This window comes from Garra rufa, chromosome 4 (assembly GCF_049309525.1).
Source record: "Garra rufa chromosome 4, GarRuf1.0, whole genome shotgun sequence".
Taxonomy (NCBI): Eukaryota; Metazoa; Chordata; class Actinopteri; order Cypriniformes; family Cyprinidae; genus Garra; species Garra rufa.
The window spans coordinates 24,513,410-24,534,724 of NC_133364.1; the positions used below are offsets into that span (position 1 = coordinate 24,513,410).

The window sequence follows — 21,315 nt, forward strand, 5'->3', positions numbered from 1 at the left end:
TTCACCCCTTCCTGGACCCGCGAGGACACCAGCGTGCATGCACGAGGGGAAGAGACCGGTCTCCTGAGGAGAGGCGCGCTCGGCATTTAAACAGCGGCGGTGATGAGGCTTCATTCCATTCAGGTGCCCTCATCACACGCCGCCAGCCCGAGATGATTTCGCGCCCCTCCTCTTCCCTACACACCCACTCCTGTCAGGAGCCTGGAGAAGGGCGGCGAATAAGGGACGGGGTGGTGATGATATTTAGGGGGGAGGCAGCCGACTCGTCACATTATGAATAATTTTGGACATGCCACTTTTTGTTCAAATGTAAATAAAAGATTAGTAATATTTTTTTTCCACAATGATGCCTCTTGTACATCGTCTTATTATCTTTTGGGAGAAACCTGTGTCATTTCCAGTCAAAAAAAAAACTTGCTGGTTGAATAAAAATAACTTTAAGTCAGAATTTGCCAGGGGTATGAATAATTTCGGGCTTGACTGTATATATATATATATATATATATATATATATATATATATATATATATATATAATATATATATATATATTTTTTTTTTTTTTTTTTTTTTATATATATAGGAGCAATGTTTACCACATTTGACCCATAAAATATTTTTTTTGGGTATAAATGAATGTGTATTTTTTTTATTAATTTGATTAAGAACAGTTAATTTAGATGTTACATATTTAGCTTATCATATCTGCATATGGATGTGGTATGCATCAGATATAGTTTTTCTGTTGTTTTAGAAAAAAAAAAACTATGTATTTTTGAGTTGCATGGACAAACTAATCACATTTTTCATGTCTGAACAGGTTTCAAATTGCAGTTTTATGACCTTGCAGGACTCTATCTTTTACTAAATGGTTTGAGTATAGAGATGAAGTTGAATGAAGTTGAATATAGAGTTGAAATGTATAATAACTACTGTAGGAAGCCAAAAAATATTAACATATTTTAGCTGTATCATTCTAGTATTACTATAAATTACATTCATTTAGATTGTTCTCACATGCCTTACAAAATTTAGTATTTTAAAGCTCTATCCATTGGTAGTCTGTAGCAAAAGCTACATTATCATGTGGTATCACATATTTTCAATCGATTTAATAAATCAGTGCTCTGAACATATAACTGTGACATTCAATGTAGGTTAATATTCTTTGGACATGGATAATTGCAGAAAAAGACAGAGCACTTTAACATTTCCTAGTCGTGAAATTCTGGCTCTTCTCTTTGTGGCTGTGGAGATATTCTTAAAGCAAATGAAGTCTAATTAAACCGCAGCATAGTGGGGGGAGAAAGATGATAAAGCTCAAGCAGCTCTACTGTAGTGGGTTAGCGAGACGTTCGCTCTGTCCCAGTTCTGTTCCCTATAGAGATAGATACTATGTGTTGAAGTAATATGTAATATGTGTTAAAGAATGACAGTACAGTGGCAGCAGCTCAAGGCAGTGCAACTGACTCTCTGTAGAGTGAAGAAAAATCAGTCGATTTATGACCAGTCAAGCCTTTGTTATATGGAAGGAGACAGGGCAGAGATCACAAACCAAAAATAAATAAATGCGTGGGTGGATAGGTAGGCATGTACGGATGTGTGTGTATATATATATATATATATATATATATATATATATATATATATTTATATTCTTTATTATTTTAATATTCCCTGCTGTAAAATTATCAGCTACCAACAATGAATTTTCACAATTTTTACAGCGGTTGTTTACACTTGCTGTATTAAAGGTGTTTGATTTTGCTTATTTGTTTGGTTCTCAGCTGAAAAAGGATGACATAATTTTTTCAGCAAGCGTCCTCGCCTCTTTCAACAATGAATTTCATAACCTTTTCAGCTATGATTTCTGGATTTGTAAAAACAATTATATATAAAATAGTTTAGTATATATTGCATATACAGGTGCTGGTCATATAATTAGAATATCTTCAAAAAGTTGATTTATTTCACTAATTCCATTCAAGAAGTGAAACTTGTATAATGTATACACATTCCACACAGACTGATATATTTCAAGTGTTTATTTCTTTTAATTTTGATGATTATAACTGACAACTAATGAAAACCCTAATTCAGTATCTCAGAAAATTTGAATATTGTGAAAAGGTTCAGTATTGAAGACACCTGGTGCCACACTTTAATCAGCTAATTAACTCAAACACCTGCAAAGGCCTTTAAATGGTCTCTCAGTCTAGTTCTGTAGGCTACACAATCATGGGGAAGACTGCTGATTTGACAGTTGTCCAAAAGATGACCATTGACACCTTACACAAGGAGGGCAAGACAAAGGTCATTGCAAAGAGTCTGGCTGTTCACAGAGCTCTGTGTCCAAACACATTAATAGAGAGGCGAAGGGAAAGAAAAGATGTGGTAGAAAAAAAGTGTACAAGCAATAAGGATAACCACACCCTGGAGAGAATTGTGAAACAAAACCCATTCAAAAATGTGGGGGAGATTCACAAAGAGTGGACTGCAGCTGGAGTCAGTGCTTCAAGAACCACTACGCACAGACGTATGCAAGACATGGGTTTCAGCTGTCGCATTCCTTGTGTCAAGCCACTCTTGAACAACAGACAGTGTCAGAAGCATCTTGCCTGGGCTAAAGACCAAAAGGACTGGACTGCTGCTGAGTGGTCCAAAGTTATGTTCTCTGATGAAAGTAAATTTTGCATTTCCTTTGGAAATCAGGGTCCCAGAGTCTGGAGGAAGAGAGGAGAGGCACAGAATCCACGTTGCTTGAGGTCCAGTGTAAAGTTTCCACAGTCAGTGATGGTTTGGGGTGCCATGTCATCAGCTGGTGTTGGTCCACTGTATACCGGGACGTTTTAGAGCACTTCATGCTTCCTGCTGCTGATCAACTTTATGGAGATGCAGATTTCATTTTCCAACAGGACTTGGCACCTGCACACAGTGCCAAAGCTACCAGTACCTGGTTTAAGGATCATGGTATCCCTGTTCTTAATTGGCCAGCAAACTCGCCTGACCTTAACCCCATAGAAAATCTATGAGGTAATGTGAAGAGGAAGATGCGATATGCCAGACCCAACAATGCAGAAGAGCTGAAGGCCACTATCAGAGCAACCTGGGCTCTCATAACACCTGAGCAGTGCCACAGACTGATCGACTCCATGCCACGCCGCATTGCTGCAGTAATTCAGGCAAAAGGAGCCCCAACTAAGTATTGAGTGCTATACATGCTCATACTTTTTATGTTCATACTTTTCAGTTGGCCAAGATTTCTAAAAATCCTTTCTTTGTATTGGTCTTAAGTAATATTCTAATTTTCTGAGATACTGAATTTGGGGTTTTCATTAGTTGTCAGTTATAATCATCAAAATTAAAAGAAATAAACACTTGAAATATATTAGTCTGTGTGGAATGAATGTATACATTATACAAGTTTCACTTCTTGAATGGAATTAGTGAAATAAATCAACTTTTTGAAATATTCTAATTATATGACCAGCACCTGTATTGCGATATATATAACCTGAGCATAATTAGATTTCACTAAAATGTATATATTTAACAAGATTTTTTTTTTCAATTAAAATCATTTAATTTATTTGGAAATATGTATATGTATGGAAGCCCCTTTCTGCCACTGAATAAACAAAAAAGGTAATTGCAAGATTTTATCTCACAGTTCTGACTTATTTTCTGGCAATACTTTTTTTCTCAAGAATTGTGAGACTTAAACAATTGAGATAGTCAGAATAGCAGGAATAGATGGATATCGCACCATATACCCGGATATAATACCCATTCTTGTTTTAGGACAACTTTGATTAGCTTTTTTGATCTACTTTAAATGTGTTGACTACGGTAAATTCGCAATTACATGTCATAAAGTCAGAAATGTGTAATAAAAATGGCAATTCTGAGAAAAAAAGTCACAAGTGTGAGGTATAAACTCGCAATTCTGAGAAAAAGTCACAAGCGTGAGATAAAAACTCGCAATTCTGAGAAAAAAGTCACAAGTGTGAGATAAAAACTCGCAATTCTGAGAAAAAAGTCACAAGTGTGAGATAAAAACTCGCAATTCTGAGAAAAAAGTCACAAGTGTGAGATAAAAACTCACAATTCTGAGAAAAAAGTCACAAGTGTGAGATAAAAACTCGCAATTCTGAGAAAAAAGTCACAAGTGTGAGATAAAAACTCGCAATTCTGAGAAAAAAGTCACAAGTGTGAGATAAAAACTCGCAATTCTGAGAAAAAAGTCACAAGTGTGAGATAAAAACTCGCAATTCTGAGAAAAAAGTCACAAGTGTGAGGTATAAACTCGCAATTTGAGAAAAAAGTCACAAGTGTGAGATAAAAACTCGCAATTCTGAGAAAAAAGTCACAATTGTGAGATATAAAAAATTCTGAGAAAAAAGTCACAAGTGTGAGATAAAAACTCGCAATTCTGAGAAAAAAGTCACAAGTGTGAGATAAAAACTCGCAATTCTGAGAAAAAAGTCACAAGTGTGAGGTATAAACTCGCAATTTGAGAAAAAAGTCACAAGTGTGAGATAAAAACTCGCAATTTTGAGAAAAAAGTCACAAGTGTGAGGTATAAACTCGCAATTCTGAGAAAAAAGTCACAAGTGTGAGATAAAAACTCGCAATTCTGAGAAAAAAGTCACAAGTGTGAGATAAAAACTCGCAATTCTGAGAAAAAAGTCACAAGTGTGAGATAAAAACTCGCAATTCTGAGAAAAAAGTCACAAGGACAAGATATAAAATCACAATTGTGAGATATAAAAAATTCTGAGAAAAAAGTCACAAATAAGATAAAACCTTGCAATTCTGAGATAACAAAATCAAAAGTGCAAGATATAAATTCGTAATTCTAAGAAAAAAAAAGTCAAAGCAGCTTTATAGCACACTTTATAGCAGTTTATAGCGCACAATTTTGAGAAAAAAGTCAGAACTGTGAGTTTGTATCAAATAATTTTGAGTAAAAGAAGTAAATCACGCAATTCAGGATTGTGAGATAAAATTGGCAATTACCTTTTTTTTTTTTTTTTTATACTTTTACATATAACGCCTGTGTGTAAATATAAGTACACACAGAACTTGAAGAACTTTTTTTTTAGGATGTAACCAAGCAGACAAGACAGCTGACAATATTGGATCAGAATCAAAGTACATTACAGAGAGACAGACCGCTGAGGGTGAAGGTTTTACGTGCTACATTACACAGCACACTGATTAGTGAGAAAAGATTAGTGAAGGTGCAGTGATTTGTTCTCAGCTGTATTAAGTGTTTCAACACTAGGTTCCCACAGCTTTTACCAAATGAATTTCCATAATCTTTCCAACAATTTCGCACTCACAAAAAAGCAATTTCTAGCCAACTTGGGCATAAACAAATCTCTCAAAAGATTTTAATAAAACAAATTATACTTTAAACTACAAAATTTGATTTCCTCTATTAAAAATGGTAAAAATAGCTGCCGTTTGGTGTTGCAGTGGTGTATCTGTGAAGCAAATTAGTCATTTTTACTGTATATCTGTCCATTAAGAGACACAAGCAGTAGTTTAGTACAGTGCAGTTAGTGGTAATATGTTATAACAACATAATAAAGCCTTTATTATGCATTACTTTAAGTAATAAAGCTCAACAGAAGTATAATGTATAATAAGACCTTATCACTCAATAATGAGTATACATGGCTGATGTTAGTTTATTAATTAAATTCAAAGGGCTGGAATACAATACGTTTTACCTGTTTAGCGGTCTTCCAAGGTGAAAAGTGACCTGCAATGAAGAACAAAACCTTTAGCATGCGGGATTTTTAGTATTAGATTTGAAGTGGGAATCAAAAAAGACAAAAGCCAGACGATAACCCTTTATTATTTTGTTTTTTTTCACAGCTGTTGTCTCTTGAGGTGCATTCTGAGCTGTGTAGATGCAGTTTGTTTTATTGTTTTATTTATTTTAGTTAGTATTTGGAGTCCAAGAGCCATTTCTGAGATTAGTTGTATTTTGCAACATTCTAATTTAATACAACATGTTAACACAACTTGGAGCTAATAATTTGAGAATGTTAAACAACATCTTTAGGAAATCTCAACTTTTATAAAACAAAGTTCAAATTGGCCTATTTGACAAATGACCTAGAAATAGAGCAGAATAAATATTTAATATCTAGACACTTTTATTTCAGACTGCCTCATTGTATATTGATGTCAATAATTCAGTCATTGCGTTCATTTCTAACAAACTGTATCATTTGCTGAAGTTGTTGTGTTAAAGGAGTAGTTCACTTTCAGAACAAAAATGTACAGATAAAGTACTCACCCCCTGTCATCCAAGGTGTTCATGTCTTTCTTTCTTCAGTCATAAAGAAATTATGTTTTTTGAGGAAAACATTTCAGGATTTCTCTCCATATAATGGCCCCCTCAAGTTTGTATTATGTAATTCTGTGTAAAAAGTCTGAATAGCAAGTTTGTATCTCATAATTCTGAGATAAAAGCCAGAATTTCAAGTTTGTATCACGTAATTTTGAGTAAAAACGTCAGAATTGCAAGTTTGTATTTCACAATTCTGAGAAAAAATTTTGAATTGCAAGTTTGTATCATACAATTCTGAGAAAAAAGCCAGAATTGCAAGTTTGTATCACAATTCTGAGAAAAAAGTCAGAATTGCAAGTTTGTATCACATAATTTTTAGTAAAAAAGTCAGAATTGCAAGTTTGTATCTCACAATTCTGAGAAAAAAGTCAGAATTGCAGGTTTATATCATGCAATTCTGAGACAAAAAACAGAATTCTAAGTTTGTATCATGTAATTTGAGTAAAAAAGTCAGAATTGCAAGTTTTGAATTGCAAGGAAAACATTTCAGGATTTTTCTCCAAATAATTGACTTCTATGGTGCCCCCGAATTTGAACTTCCAAAATGCAGTTTAAATGCAGCTTCAAAGGGCTGTAAATGATCCCAGTTGAGGAAGAATCTTATCTAGCGGACCAATCGGTTATTTTCTAAAAACATTTACAATTTATATACTTTTTAATCTCTACACAGAGTACACACAGTAGACAAGATGATCATTTGAGGTTAAAAAGTATATAAAGTGTATTTTTTTATTTTTATTTTTTTTGAAAATAACCCATCGTTTTGCTAGATAAGACCCTTCTTTTCTTGGCTGTGATGGTTTAGAACCATTTGAAGCTGCGTTTTGGAAGTCCAAACTCGGGGGCACTATAGAAGTCCATTATATGAAGAGAAATCCTAAAATGTTTTCCTCAAAAAACATAATTTCCTTACGACTGAAGAAAGAAAGACGTGAACATCTTGGATGACAAGGGGGTGAGTACATTATCTGTACATTTTTGTTCTGAAAGTGAACTGTACTTCTTTAAGCGTCTGAATAATTCTAAGTAGTGTTAAACGAGTAATCTTTAAAGTGCTTAAAAATAACTGTAACAGGATTACTGTGGAATTACAAAATGAACAGTGTTTAAAATCAAAACCATTTAATCTGTAATTACAACTGAAGACACAATTCAAACAGCAGCTATTCAATTCAGAACATTAGCTCCTCTCTAAAGCAATTTCATTTTGAGGACAAGTGGTTATTTTTGTGAATATTACATGTGAATGAGTAAAAGAGAGATTTGAATGTAAAATATACAAGTTTGACCCTACAGACTGTTTGGATGACAAAAAAGAAAAATCTCCTGTTGCAATCAATGAAAGCACGGCCAAATCCAATGCCAGAAAGATGCTTAAAATGCACCAAGCGGCACATCAACTGCTCATTTCCCCCTGGAGGAAAAACATAGGCTATGATGAGGCGAAAGACCATGAGGCTTCTGAACTCTAATCATAACAAACAGGAAGTAGTGGCAGTGTAGAGCACCTCTTGTGGTATTAAGAGCTAAACAATACTCGCCAACATCAAACGGCAGATTCATGAATATTTTCTCTCTAAACTCCTCCTAAATCGGCCTTGAAATGCACTAAACAAACACACACGCATACAATGGCTGTCCAGCATCTTGCATTCAACTTCTCCCTCTCTGTCTTTCATGTCTTACCACAGATGACCTTCAGGAATGAACAAGGCAATGCAAATGACCTGTTTGGATTTAGAGAGAGAGAGAGAGAGAGAGAGAGAGAGTGCACAAACATAGTCGAGCTGCATAGTTAATCCAATAAAGAATTAAAATACAGCTGCTGTGAAATGTATTCATTTTTTTTATTATTGTTTATATGAGTTGAAATAATTTCAGTAAATTGTATTTAAAATAAGTTTGTGTTTTTTTAATTCTTAAATTAAATCGCAAATGTAAATGCAAATGTAAACTTGCACCATCAAAGGTTCTTCAATACTTTAGGAAATATCCACTACTTATTAAAGGGATAGTTCACCCCAAAATTAAATGCTGTCATTAATTACGCACCCTTAAGTCATTCCAAACCCGTTAGACCTTCGTTCATCTTCAAAACAGATATTAAGTTATTTTTGATGAAATCTGAGAGCTTTCTGACCCTCGTAGATTAATAAAATTATAGTGGAACGACTGATGTTAGTGGATTTAATCAAGAATATCTTAATTGATATGAACGAAGGTCTTACTGTATTGGATTGGAACGACACGAGGGTGAGAAATTAATGACAGGATTTTAATTTTTGGGTGAACTATCCCTTTAAGAAGCATTTTTCACTTTATAGGGTTCGTGAGTTGTTACATGGAGATGAAAAAGCTATTGATGTCATTATAAGCTTGTCAGAACAGTATTTGCTCTTTAAGGCTCCAGGGTGATTGTGATTAAAATGCTTTAGCGATTATGTTAAACTGACCTTTTAGTCACTATCTTGAGCTTCTGATGTATAAAACATCAGTAAAATAATTTAGAAAAAGTCCTAAGCTCTTTTTGAATGCGTAGCATGTGTATATAAAGAATCTGACATGCTCACTCCCAGAAAATAAGTATATTAATATGCACTAAATTTCTAATTGAATGTGTATTTAACATAATACACAGTTATACCACATGTACATCTATTTATGTTTGTCTACTCTAGACACTGAAACATGCATTATTCACGTGTTGACAATCTAAAATGCAAAGTATTTACATATGACAGCTTTACAGACATGAAAACTTGCTGGTTGAATAAAAGTAACTTTAAGTTAATTTGCCAGGGGTATGAATAATTTCGGGCTTGACTGTACATATAAAAAATGGTTAGGGTTAGGTTTAGATGTAGCAATATCTGGTATATTGTGACTAAAATGATTGTTACTGCCTGTTAGTTTTCATATTGTTGAAAAGTGGTTATGTTTATGTTTTAGGAACAGGGTTAGCTATAAAATCATTCATCACAAAGAATTTGTGAATATGTCACATTTTTGTCGTTCGCATTTTACTCATCAGAATAACTAAACATACAAAAAAGTGTATTTTTGTACCAGTAAATGTATACAAATACCTACATATAAACAATGAGACCATCTAAAGGTAGATATCTGAAGGTGAGTTTCTGATGTATGAAACAGAAATAGTCTTTAGCTTTTTAGATGTATAGCCTACATTAATAATCTGACATGCAGTCACCTATTTTAATGCACACTAACTTCTAATGGAAGTGAGTAATCACACACTGCCACTCTTTCTTTAAGCTGCATTTACAACACAAGCATAACGGCAACTGGCTGATTAAAAAGCAAAGTGCAGCGTGATGCCGTCGGCTGGGCATGAGTCATCAAATAAGGAGCAGAAAGTCCAACAGGCCACAACTGGGCTGCTTCAGTGAGCACGACTAAGCAAGAAATCAGTAACACGAGCTGAAAGGAAGAGAAAGTGGCTTGATTGTGCTTCATTTGTATGGATAGAGAAATAGAAGAGTGAAATAACAAGTCATATGAAACTTCATCAATGGCTGAAAATCAAATGTTCTTATCCGAGGCAAAAAGATAAATAGATACTGTACGAAAAAAAAAGAGAAAATTTGTAAATATTTATTCAAAGTTGCTCTTCCAAAAAAACGTAAGCTGCTGGCAGTCAATGGCTATAAATCACACTTAATGAACATAGCAAACAGAAAAGGTCAGTGGATAACAACGCTCGAATTTCAATTCCTAATGTAGTTCACATCACTTCACAAGTCTTAATCAGCTCGTGGATTGCAGTTGTTAAATACCTCGCCCAATTTAAACCTGCGCTGGTAAACACACTGTATGACACATTCAAATAATCACGTCCTAGTTTCTGCAACATCCTTGATGCATATTAAGAAGATTATGCTAATAACATTCATCAAATGCCGTAAATTCGTATGATGCAGGTGAGACCAGGAGAAAACCTAATCCAGACAGGCTTCTATCAGTAATTGTGTCCCGCAACATCCTGCCATCTGGCAATTACAGAAGAGCTGCCTTCCTTGTCCAAATTTGCTATTCACTAATTGGTGATCACATGAGTCAGGGAGAAAAGATCCTACAGTACAGAATATAGCAGGGCAAACTGTCACATAGGAAGTTGTCATAAAGGCTAATTACTAATGATCTGTTTTCTGAAACAGTTTTGATGTTTTACTGCATCATGTGTGGGCTCTAGTGCATACTGAGTAAAATATGCTGTAGACAGTAAAGACATCTGATGTCCACTTTGCCACAAATCAACGACTTGCTTACCATCGAGAGCTTGCTTTATGACTGAGGTGCATTTCATTAACTAAACAAGATTTAAGCAGCGCAGAGATCAGATGGGGAGCATTAATCTTCATTTATTCATAATATACACACAGACCCAGCGGGCAGCAGTCTGACTGCTGAGCACATCGAGGTATGAAGCTGCCAGAAGAATATACTCAATATGTAACGAATGGGATACATTGAATGTTGCATATATTCGATAGCAATGCTGGATATTTAACAACATGGTGTATATGTGACCCAGGACCACAAAAGCAGTCGTAAAGGTCAATTTTTTGAAATTGAGATGAATACATCATCTGAAATTTCCATTGATGTACGGTTTGTTAGGATAGGACAATAGTTGGCCAAAATATCTAGAATCTGAGGGTTCAAAAAAATCTAAACTGGCTTTAAAGTTGTCAAAATGAAGTTCTTAGCAATGCATATTACTAATTAAAAATTAACTTTTAATAATAAAACCCAAATAAATCAAATCTTGTTGCAGCTCACACAATAAGGAGAATATTTGCAGATTATCTTCCCTGAAATCTTAAACATGCACACACTACAAGATTTGAAAATCTTGGTGCATCACACAAGATATTATTAGGATTATTATGCCAGAGAGAAGCACCTTTTCAGCAACTAATGTTTACATACAGTCAAGCCCAAAATTATTCATACCCCTGGCAAATTCTGACTTAAAGTTACTTTTATTCAACCAGCAAGTTTTTTTTTTTTTGACCGGAAATGACACAGGCTTCTCCCAAAAGATAATAAGACGATGTACAAGAGGCATCATTGTGGAAAAAAAAATATTTCTCAGCTTTTATTTACATTTGAACAAAAGGTGGCATGTCCAAAATTATTCATACTCTTTGTAAACTGTCACAGTCTATGGGAAAATCCAAAGTTCTATACCATTCCAAATAGTCCAAGCTGTTTTAAGGCATCCTAATTTCCCTGATTCATTGGGAACAGCTGTTCTAATCAACTCAAAAGGTGAAAAACAGAAGCTCTCTGCTGTTGGTTTGTGGACAGTCATGGCTAAGACAAAGGAGCTCACTCAAGACCTTGCGGCTGAGCACTGTGGCTGCTCACAAGTCAGGAAATGGCTATAAGACCATATCTAAATGTTTTGAAGTTCCAGTGGCTACAGTGCAAAGTATTATTAAAAAATACAAGACATTCCGCACTGTGAAAAATCTCAAGAGGACATGGTCGGAAGCCAAAAGTGACACCTGTGCTGGCCAGGAGGATAGTGAGAGAGGTAAAAAAGAATACAAGGATCACCACCAAGGCCATCCTGATGAATCTGGGCTCTGCTGGTGGCAGCGTCTCAAGGCAGACAGTCCAACGGACACTGCACACCGCTGGGTTCCACGGACGCAGACCAAGGAGGACACCACTTCTCCAGATAAGGCACATAAAAGCCCGCTTGGCCTTTGCAAATGCACATCTGGACAAAGAAGAAGACTTCTGGTCTTCTGTTATATGGTCAGATGAAACAAAAATTGAATTGTTTGGCCACAATGATGTAGCCTTCATTTGGCGTAAAAAAGGAGAAGCCTTCAACCCTAAGAGCACCATCTCACACAAAATACATACCAATATATACGTATCACTGCTGTTTTCAACAGAAATGAACACTAGAGGCGGTAAAACAGCGAGCAGCTCCTTGTTTCGCATTCCAGGCAAAAAGTAACAAGCTTGCTCGGTAGCTCACCAGGCATGGAATTGGATATGGAGATTCCAGGATATGGAATCTTTGGGTACTGTGGGATTACAAATTTAAGAATCTGTCTTAGATCTACAGATCCTACATCCTGATGTAACATCATATGAAAAACTAAGGTGATCTATATTGTACTGGGAATTTAATGTGAACATAGTGGCTGAAAGTTAACTAGATGTGAATTGTTATGCTTCATTTGTTCTCCTGGCCAGGTGCAACTTAAACCATTTGGGTACTGTTATCTTTGGGGAGTAAGTTTGCTGAAACTCACAGTCAGGGGTTGATTTCCTGTATTGTCTTTAGATGTTTTGATTAAATGATCACTTCTGAGGCAGTGTGAAGTCAACACTTTTAAGGACTGCCCACTGAATGCCTATAAAATACAATGCATCTCTGCCTTAGTTAGACTTTTGATGACTGTTCTCAATAAATAACTCTGCTGAAGATACCCAAGAGTCTCCCGGTCTTTGCTTCTGAGTTTCCAACAGTATGAATCCTGTGAAAAACATGACTCACGATGAAAGAGCTGAAAGATGAGAGATCGAAAAACAAGCTAAAACAACATGCTTGCAATTGCGTTTTTTATTACACCGTGTCCTAGAATCACTCAAATATCACAGCTATGTAGAAGTGCAGAAGTGCACTGCACTCCCAACGAAATAGACAAATTTATAATCCAATTCATAAATATTAAAGCTTTTTAACATTAATAATACAAATACTGAGTGACTGGTACCATCATTGTCATGGAAAACATTTGTTGGCTTGCATTAAGATCACAGTTTTAACATAAATGTTTGCTTTAATGCTTTGATGCACAAGATCTGAGGTAGATCTGTTGTTGCTTTCAGTATGGCTATTAATGTCACACAATATGATAATTAAACTCACATTAGACACTGTTAAAATGCCACAGAGCATTAGTCCTATAGCGTCACTCAACAGACATTTCAAGTCAGAACTGCGGTGACACATACAAAACCAACGTCACATAAAACGTACCATATGTACATTCATCTGTTCTGGGGAAAAAAAACAAACACTCTTTTAGCGCCACTCAGTGGACATTTCAAATCTAATATGTTACGAAACGTACATGGTGGTACGTATTTCATGTCTTCCGGTAAAGTACATTTCCGTCATGAGATCAGGCTGGGTATGTACATTTACCTCTGTAATTTGTGGGTACTAATCTATTATCAAATTAACCCAAAGTGCCCTTACTGAGAAGCTATTAAGTGTTTTTGACATATTACTGTTACGTGCGTTGTCTATGCGTGTGTGCATTCACATCCACTGTCAATTCCCCATAAGCTCCTTTTGAAATTGTGAAGCATGTGTCTGGTAAGCTAATGGTCCCATGCCTATATCTGAGTTAATGGGTATAAATCAGCTAATGAGAATATCAGTAGAGCCGGAGCTAATTAGCTCTTTGATGAGACGCTGAGAGGCGTTTGTTTTCCTCAACCAGCTAAGAGTCATCTGCTTCTCTTACACACACAAGCACACACACACACACACACACACACACACATGTTGGGTTTACATGTTTTATGGGGACATTCCATGGGCGTAATGGTTTTTATACTGTACAAACCGTATTTTCTATCGCCCTACACCTACCCTATACCTAAACCTAGCCCTCACAGGAGATTGTGCACACTTTTACTTCCTCAAAAAAACTCATTGTGCATGATTTATAAGCCTGTTTCCTCATGGGGACCTAAGAAATGTCCCCACAAGGTCAAAATCTACTGGTATTACTATCCTTGTGGGGACATTTGGTCCCCATAACGTGATGAATACCAGGTACACACACACACACACACACACACACACACACACACACACACACACACACACACACACACACACTTTAAGATGGACAGAGCTGCTAGTGAAGAGGATAATTGATAAGCTGGATTGATCACACCATATGAGATATTAATGCAAGCTTTGAAAAGTCATTTAAACAGTGCACGCATACGCTCTCTAAGCCAGACAGAACATTTCCTCTAAACACCAGCTACAGTACAACCAAAATAGCAGATGCTTAACTGGTGGCCATGACAACAGCGAGACAGGAAGCACAAGACTGAATGATATCTAAATTACTCAAATATATAAATGGGAACAGCTTGACAAATGTGACAAAAATAAAACCTCAAGACAATAATTTAGAGCTGAAGTGTATAGGCTCTTCAACATTAAATTATTATCTTCTATCTCAGGTTAATATGCAGAGCTTTTTGAATGTTGATTTCTGTGAATCCTGACTAGCAAAACCAATGGGAAATTTTGAGGAAAACAAGCTGAAAGCTATATAGTAGCATGGCAGAAATTACACACTTTAGATTTAAAATCTAGTCACCATTAGCAAAAGACATTAGAACTTTATTCATTCGGAGTGTCTATTTACACTCTGCCTTGGTTGGACTAAACAAAATTACAAAAGACGCCTGGTAAACAACGACTTTAGTGGTGTAAGTGGTAAAGCATGTGGCTTTTGATGCGATTGACCCAAGTTCGAATCCACCTTTTGAGAAATTCGTTTTTCTCCCTTTTCACATCACATATCAGATCAGAAAGGCAGAAAATAATCGAAAAGTAGAAAATAAAGTGCCTCACAGGTGTTTATCGATTAGGGTTAAGGGTAGGGAGGGCTTTATTGTCCCATTAAGGCTGCATCCATTTAATAGTTTTAATATAAATTATAATTTACACAATTCGTTATTATAGCATACTGTTTTATAATGTACTAAGTAACTGAGGTGCAAATATCTGCCACTAATTGTACTAAGTAGTATAATTATCATCTATTATTATTGCAATGACAATACTGCTATTTTTACATAGTGTAAACAGAATCTATCGCTATTTGCATCTATCACTACGTGCAAATAGCCACAGCCTTTTATAGTTCATAACTTATTTTATTTTTAATTTTCTGTGTTACTTTTACATACAAATGTGTTAAATGGAGCTTAAAATATTATATTCTTATGGGTAGCTGAAAGTATTATGAAAATGTTACAAAAATGCAATGTGTGGATATATAGAACTTTCTAAATGTTGGCCAAAATCAACTGATTTTGCAGAATTCTGTGTTTTCAGATTTTATGCAGACCTGGATATCTTAAAGCAAGCCACAGAACTTTAATTTTATAGGGTCTTCAATGTGGGCATGGACACCAGTAACTAAAAAAATAATTTGGCCTCTTTAATTTCAGAGATGAAGTAATCATTTTCTTCTGGAAGCCTTTATCTTGCTTCTGGGCATCATAACCAGGGTTTAGTTGAGGTGTCTGCCATACCAAGGCCGTCATAGTGGCGTTCCAAGAGTCATTTCAGTGCAACAATTATCTGATAACAATAAGATCTTCACTAAATAAGCCAATCATGGAAACGGCAGATGGCGCTCTGGAAGAGCGTTTGGTAATCAATGGATTCCGGTTAGAGACTCTGATCCTGGAGCAGCTTTTCAAAGACAGATCCAACGGATAACCATTCCAGGGGAAAATGCCAAAATGCACTTAAATCAGCAGCCAAGGGCATTTTCACAAGTGAAGAGTGCTAGACATGTGGGGCAGTGAAATTATTGCAGAGACAAAGAGATCTGGCAGTAAAACCTCATCACCATCTGGACATTATGAATGAGACATTTATAAACAATCAACCCACTGTTACACCATGGACAAGTCTTGAGATTTAGCTTTAGACTCCCACATCAAAGACAGAGGGAAAGAAAAGATGACAATCGATCAGCAGGGATATAGTAAAGGGGCATAATAAAGAGAGAGACAGCGAGGGTGAACCAAACTGTTCACAAGAGACACTCATATTTGCACTAGTGTAATTAGAAAGGATGGCCAGTGTCCAGTGGTGAGACAGAGGGGCCAAATTGCGGCACATTAAGAAGTGGCACATCATTTCACTGGAGCACTGACAGTTTTATTAGGGCGTATAATAGGCTGTCTAAATGCTCCTGGACCGCTCCACTGATTAGATTCGTAGAGAAGCCTTTAAGTGTTGGCATTAGACATCTCTCTGTGTGAGTGAGCTACGTCTCGTGTCATTGACTCGCACAGGATCAGATGTAAAACGAAGAAGGCCTGTTTGTTAATTGGTAAAATTGCATGTATATCTTGCTATAACAGTCATTTCTGAAGAACATAATATTTGCTAGATCATTTCACATATGGCATAACATAGTCTAGCCAAGTAGGACATTAGCAATCATCCATTCAGAGTCTTTTCCTGTATATGGCGAGACACTGGGACAGGCTCTAGTATCCCCACGACTCTACATGGGACATGTGATTTGGAGATTAAAAGGATGGATGAACATGTTTTTATAGCCAAAATGCATTGTGTACTCTGTAATTCATTTAATGAACCCCAAACACTAAATTGTAAATCCACCCCCTATTTCTAATCCCAAACCCATTACTCCCATACCTTCATCTAACTTGGATCCTAACCCTCAGCATCAACTCCTATTCCAAACCCCAAACTAAATCCATCATGCACTCCCTTAACCTTTCACTGAACCCTGACCCAAACACTTAAATTCAAATTTCAACCCCTATTTCTAACCTTTATTTCAAACCCATTATTTACACACCCTTATCTAACCTGGATCCTAACCCTCAGCATCAACTCCTTTTCCAAACCCCAAACTAAATCCATCATGTACTCCCTGATTCTTTCACTGATACTTGACCCAAATAACTAAATTCAAACCCTATTTCTAACCTTTATCTCAAACCAATTACTACAATACTTTTATCTTATCTGGATCCTAACCCTCAGCATCAACTCCTATTCCAAACCCCAAACTAAATCCATCATGGACTCCCTGATCCTTTCACTGAACCCTGACCCAAACAACTAAATTCAAAATTCAAACCCTATTTCTAACCTTTATCTCAAACCAATTACTACAATACTTTTATCTTATCTGGATCCTAACCCTCAGCATCAACTCCTATTCCAAACCCCAAACTAAATCCATCATGTACTCCCTGATTCTTTCACTGATACTTGACCCAAATAACTAAATTCAAACCCTATTTCTAACCTTTATCTCAAACCAATTACTACAATACTTTTATCTTATCTGGATCCTAACCCTCAGCATCAACTCCTATTCCAAACCCCAAACTAAATCCATCATGGACTCCCTGATCCTTTCACTGAACCCTGACCCAAACAACTAAATTCAAAATTCAAACCCTATTTCTAACCTTTATCTCAAACCTATTATTCACACACCTTAATCTAACCTGGATCCTTCCTCTCAGCTCCAACTCCTATTCCAAACCACAACCTAAATCTATTATGGACTCCCTGATCCTTTCACTGAACCTTGACCCAAACACCTAAATTCAAAATTCAACCCCTATTTCTAACCCTTATCTCAAACCAATTACTACAATACTTCTATCTTATCTGGAACCTAACCCTCAGCATCAACTCCTATTCCAAACTCGAAACTAAATCCATCATGGACTCCCTGATCTTTGCACCAAGCCCTGACCCAAACAACGGTGGGGAGTGAATGTACAGCGCTCTCTCCACCCTCAATATCACGACTGAGGTGAGTCCCTTGAGCAATGCACCGAACCCCCAACTGCTGGACGCTGCAACAATAGCAATATGGATGCTCCAGGTGTGTGTTCACAGTGTGTGTGTGTTCACTACTGTGTTTGTGCACTTGGATGGGTTAAATGCAGAGCACAAATTCCGAGTATGGGTCACCATACTTGGCCACACATCACGTCCTTCAAATTTCAAGCCCTATTTGTAACCTTTATTTCAAACCTATTACTCACACACCTTCATCTAACCTTGATTCTAACCCTCAGCATCAAACCTCAGAACCAACTCCTATTCCAAACCCAAGCCAAACTCATCATGAACTCCCTGCCCCTTTTACAGAAACTTGACCCTAACCACAACCCCAAACCCTAAAATCTAGACCTAATGCCTGAATCTAACCATGATCCCAAACCCCAAACTCCTTACTCTCACCCCTTCTTCTACTGTGGATCTTAAACCTCAGCACCAACTCCTATTCCAAACCCAAGCCAAACTCATCATGAACTCCCTGCCCCTTTTACTGAACCTTGAACCTAACCACAACCTCAAACCCTACAATCTAGACCTAACTCCTAAATCTAAGAATGATCCAAAACCCCAAACTCCTTACTCTCACCCTTTATCTAACATGGATCTTAACCCTTAGCACCAACTTCTATCATGAACTCCCTGCAACTTTTAATGAACTCTGACCCAAACCACAATCCCAAACCCTAAAATTTAGACCATGGGTGCCCAAACTGCAGAGTTTAGCTCCAATTCCAATTAGACAGACCAAGTTTGGGCACCCTTGACTTACTCCCACCCCTTCATCTAATGTGGAACTTAACCCTCAGCAACAACTCATATTCCAAACCCCCAACACTAACTTCAACCTTTAAATCCCAACCTAAACCCTAAAGTTTATCATGAAAGGTGTGTCAAGTAAAATAACAAACTCGTTTGCGACTATTAAGTCAGACTTGGATCAGTCTGATTTGTCAATGAATCACATAAACTGGTTTTGTGAATAGGATAAACCCATTCATTGAAAAGATCTTCACTCACAAACTCAGATGTTAAAATGTCTAGCAAACACTTGTCTCAGCCTCAGACGTCACGCCAACGGAACGTTGGCTAAACGTCTGATGCATATTGTACACTTAACTGGAAACATTTCAGGAATGTCGAAGTCGTCATCTGATTCGTTGAATTTGACCGGATTTCCAGGAGACGCGAGTGTTGCGTTTATATTCGGTCCGCCGGGAAACAAAGCGCAGACTGATTAATTCAGTGTTTTGCTAAAAGGTGCTTATGCAGAGGCCATTGTTGTTATACACATTTGCCACGTTCGCGAACAAATTACTGACTTACTGCTTGTTCTCCCTCTTCTTCGTTATCTTTCAATGCTGGTTATTTCAATGACTGACTTGTTGCACGCTAGTCTGTTGTTGTGGGAGCATCTCCACGCCCCGAAACGTGACACTGAACGAAACGAACTGTGATTGGTTGTTTGACATGTCGATCAAACGGTCTTATGGGCGGGCCTTGGCCAACTAAAGCTTCCATGAATTCCAGACCTTCAGCCGTCAGTCTGAAGGTCTGGCTACGCGAGACTAAGCAAACACTGACATTTTTCCCTCACATAAAGGAGTTGTATGGCTTCAGAAGTGTTGGCGTATAGCGCATCAAAAAGACGGAAGAAAGGAAGAGGTGCAGATAAATACAGATGGAAGCAGCATTGAATAAAACTGACCCTGAGACTTGGCTTGACAGAAACTGTTGGTTTGTGCAAATCGTCTTCTGTCCTCCTTATGTCATTCACGGCATGTTTGAACAGACGGATGTTAAACTCGAGTGGTAGCGTGATGCTACAGGCTGTTTAGCGTTTCAGGGCTCACTGTGCAGTCTGTCTGAATAGGATGAGGATAAGAATGGGACAGATTGCTGATGTACAGGACATGAGGCCATATTCATATTCAAGTGACCATAATGACCTTCAAGCATGCTGACTCTGTTGGTGGCATAGAAGTGTGCCTACCCACATGAACTCGAAACAAAACATACGCCCTGGTTGTGGGTCAGTGCCCTTGCAAATACACATGGCCATTTAACACAATGTAGTTTCATTACACTTCACTTTGGTGAGGTACAAATCACAACACATAGACATCAAATGAATAAATACTGGTAACCTTGCTGAAATTTGCTCCAGATTATTCTGTACTATATAACTGAACGCCTACATTTGAAGCAGCCTGGTATCCAAAAGTATATTTTCCACTCATTTCATATTTGGCATTGCAGAAAATTGTAGAGTTCCAAGCTACGAACCCGAAACTCAGAATAATGGCACCTGAAGAAGCATTTACTGTCTTTTTGCTATATAACGCAATTACATTTAAAAATGTTTCTAATACTTTTTGGGATCAGTATAATTAGCACAATACCAGACATGCTCCAACCATAGTTATGCATCTGTGTGCTTCGGAGTGTATTCGTGCTTCATACTGTATGTAAAGCACATAGAGGCTGTAATCCAGCATACTGATTACTGGGGTTTAACGAGGATTTAATGTCTCTCTCGTTAACCTTTGACCTGCACTGATACAGAAGAGAGACATACTTCACATAAGCTTTCAAAATACCTCTCTAGATCTTTCTCTTCTTCACCTCATCTTTCCATTTACTTGTAATAAACCCCCAGAGAAGAATTCTGACATTATATTTAAAATACAACTCATTTTATTTCTCCAGTTCTAATTACTCTCATTCTCATTACTTCAACATGAAAATAATACGTTTATGCAAATATAGTAGCATTTTCTGTATTTCCTTTAATGAAGGATAATAGATTGTCAAAATGTTATTTACTGTAGTTAAAATTTTCCGAAAAATGAGAACTGGCAGAAAAATGTCCTGAAAATGCTGTCTAAAAAAATATTTAATGTTATTTAATAGAGACATTATTATTTAACTGCTTTGAATGAATGTTGCAATTTTGCAACAGTGATGCATAAGATCTCTATCCCTTCTCTCTCTGTCCTATCTATATATTTCTTCGGCTTCCTTCTCCCTTTCTCTCTGGGTTATATCAGGCACTCTGATTGCTACGGGTCATAAATCACACTGGCTCAAGCTGCTTTTAAAAAAGGCTTATATGTTCTCAGTCAAGGTGTCAGTTAGAGCCAAAGCCATTGAAGGGCTTTTTGGTATTCAATACTAAAACGTATCGAATGAGCTGCTTTTCTACAATATAGACAGGTGCATGTGGATCGGCTTTTACTGCCTTTTCATTTTCTAACATGAATGGATCACAATTAATCTCAGCCTGAAACCGC

The 21,315-nt window shown here is 36.9% G+C and overlaps 1 protein-coding gene across 1 annotated transcript in view; it reads right to left on the bottom strand.

The window, feature by feature from the left end:
- Positions 1–21,315, bottom strand: part of LOC141333766 (membrane-associated guanylate kinase, WW and PDZ domain-containing protein 2-like) — a 287,797-nt gene that overhangs the window by 32,517 nt on the left and 233,965 nt on the right. The window contains exon 12 of the mRNA XM_073838891.1: positions 5,738–5,769. Within this exon, the coding sequence (XP_073694992.1) occupies positions 5,738–5,769 (32 nt within the window). The remainder of the gene's footprint in view (positions 1–5,737; positions 5,770–21,315) is intronic.